This window comes from Limulus polyphemus, unplaced genomic scaffold (assembly GCF_000517525.1).
Source record: "Limulus polyphemus unplaced genomic scaffold, Limulus_polyphemus-2.1.2 Scaffold2025, whole genome shotgun sequence".
In the NCBI taxonomy this organism is placed as follows: domain Eukaryota; kingdom Metazoa; phylum Arthropoda; class Merostomata; order Xiphosura; family Limulidae; genus Limulus; species Limulus polyphemus.
The window spans coordinates 1,867-4,291 of NW_013667635.1; the positions used below are offsets into that span (position 1 = coordinate 1,867).

The 2,425-nt window shown below is 29.3% G+C and overlaps 1 protein-coding gene across 1 annotated transcript in view; it reads right to left on the bottom strand.

Moving 5' to 3' along the window:
* Positions 1–1,722: 1,722 nt before the first annotated feature.
* LOC106465703 (cubilin-like) overlaps positions 1,723–2,425 on the bottom strand; it is a 130,003-nt gene continuing 129,300 nt past the window's right edge. The window contains exon 69 of the mRNA XM_022393625.1: positions 1,723–1,987. Coding sequence (XP_022249333.1) covers positions 1,941–1,987 — 47 coding nt within the window. The 3' untranslated portion in view covers positions 1,723–1,940. The remainder of the gene's footprint in view (positions 1,988–2,425) is intronic.

Sequence of the window (2,425 nt, forward strand, 5' to 3'; positions counted from 1 at the left end):
ACCCACCAGTAATTGTAGGTTTAATATTCCAAGTCAATTACTTCTATTAATATGACATAACCAATTAAAGCCTAGAATGACAAGTGTAGTGTTGTGTAATATTGTATGACTTAGGTTACTGACATTAACCAGTGATTAGGGGTTAGAGCTCTCATGCAAGAATAATATTTACCATATGTACAAGTAAAGTATATTTACCAAGTGTACAAGTAAAGTATATTTACCATGTGTACAAGTAAAGTATATTTACCATGTGTACAAGTAAAGTATATTTACCAAGTGTACAAGTAAAGTATATTTACCAAGTGTACAAGTAAAGTATATTTACCAAGTGTACAAGTAAAGTATATTTACCAAGTGTACAAGTAAAGTATATTTACCAAGTGTACAAGTAAAGTATATTTACCATATGTACAAATATATTTACCATATGTACAAATATATTTACCATATGTACAAATATATTTACCATGTGTACAAATATATTTACCATATGTACAAGTAAAGTATATTTACCATATGTACAAGTAAAGTATATTTACCATATGTACAAGTAAAGTATATTTACCAAGTGTACAAGTAAAGTATATTTACCATGTGTACAAGTATATTTACCATATGTACAAGTATATTTACCATGTGTACAAGTAAAGTATATTTACCATGTGTACAAGTAAAGTATATTTACCATGTGTACAAGTATATTTACCATATGTACAAGTATATTTACCATGTGTACAAGTAAAGTATATTTACCATGTGTACAAATATATTTACCATATGTACAAGTAAAGTATATTTACCATACGTACAAGTAAAGTATATTTACCATGTGTACAAGTAAAGTATATTTACCATACGTACAAGTAAAGTATATTTACCATATGTACAAGTATATTTACCATACGTACAAGTAAAGTATATTTACCATGTGTACAAGTAAAGTATATTTACCATATGTACAAGTATATTTACCATACGTACAAGTAAAATATATTTACCATACGTACAAGTAAAGTATATTTACCATGTGTACAAGTAAAGTATATTTACCATGTGTACAAATATATTTACCATATGTACAAGTATATTTACCATGTGTACAAGTAAAGTTGGCAAAGAGGGTGGAGATGTTGGCAAATGCATGGGAAAAGACAAAAGAAAGTAAAAATGTAGCATAAAGGACATCCAGAGCACTGCTTCCCAACCACTAGTCCACAGACTGGTGCCAATCCATCACAAACTTCTTACCGAGCCATAATATTCATATATATAATAAAGTATCTTTGTTGTACTTGCATTTGAGTGGTATGTGACAGTTTAGGGGGAGAGCAAACCGGTCTGTAGTATTGAAAAGGCTAGAAGACCAAGCACAGGACAAAAAAACATGGTGAAAATTAGCGACAGGAGATGATGCAGAGCTGAACCAATAGACGTGCATGAGTGATCGATATATATATATATATATAAGTATACAAAAGTATTTCATTCTTTAAGATACCTCATTCATGATAATCTCTAACTTCACTTAATCCTTTAAATATTGTCGTATAAATCATATACTGCACGTCTTTATCCTAATGTTTATGAACATGTAATTTGTACGTAAAGCCTACCCCACTGTCTTCTGAGTGCATCAGAACAGGTTCACAATGTAAATAAAACACAAAAAGGTATACAATAATTTCACTCATGCAGCTATAAACAAGTCAGTTTCTGGAGAAAAAATTTATACTTTATTTTTTTTGGTACTAAGTAGAGTTATAAATATTTTTGTACTTTCAGTAAAAAGTACTTACTGTGTACATTTCATCATAATTTATGTCTGTTTTTTTCACAAATATGTTCTCTGATTAACATTAATATCAAGATTATTATAGAATGATGAATGTTTTATAGAATTAACTATCCTATATTCATGCTGAATGAGTAATAAACCTTCATGTTTCTGGAATCTTTACAGCAACTTCCTGGAACCCAGAAATATCTGGAAAAATAAATGATTTTCAAGGAACCAGTTAATTGTTGATAACAAAAAGATTGTTTTTTTTTCTTTAATAACACTGTCACCTTGAACCAAACACCATATTATTACCATCTATTTCAGATTCTAAATTTAATTCATTTTTTAACATGCACAATTTACTAGATTCTGACAAACTTTTTTATCTGAAAATAGTAAAACAACCAGGAAGTTTTGAGACAGCTGCACGGGCGTCTGCAGAAATTTCCCAGGGAGGGGTAAATTAGTGTAAAATTGTGAATTGAATAAAAAAATTCATATACATATGCTGAATGAATAAAGAAAGGATTATTAATTGCTGGAGACGGCTTGAATGGGTAATGAAGAAAAACTTTAATATAAGTTTAACATAACAGCAAATGTACAACGTTTCGACAAGGTTTTGTCATCATAAGGTAAATT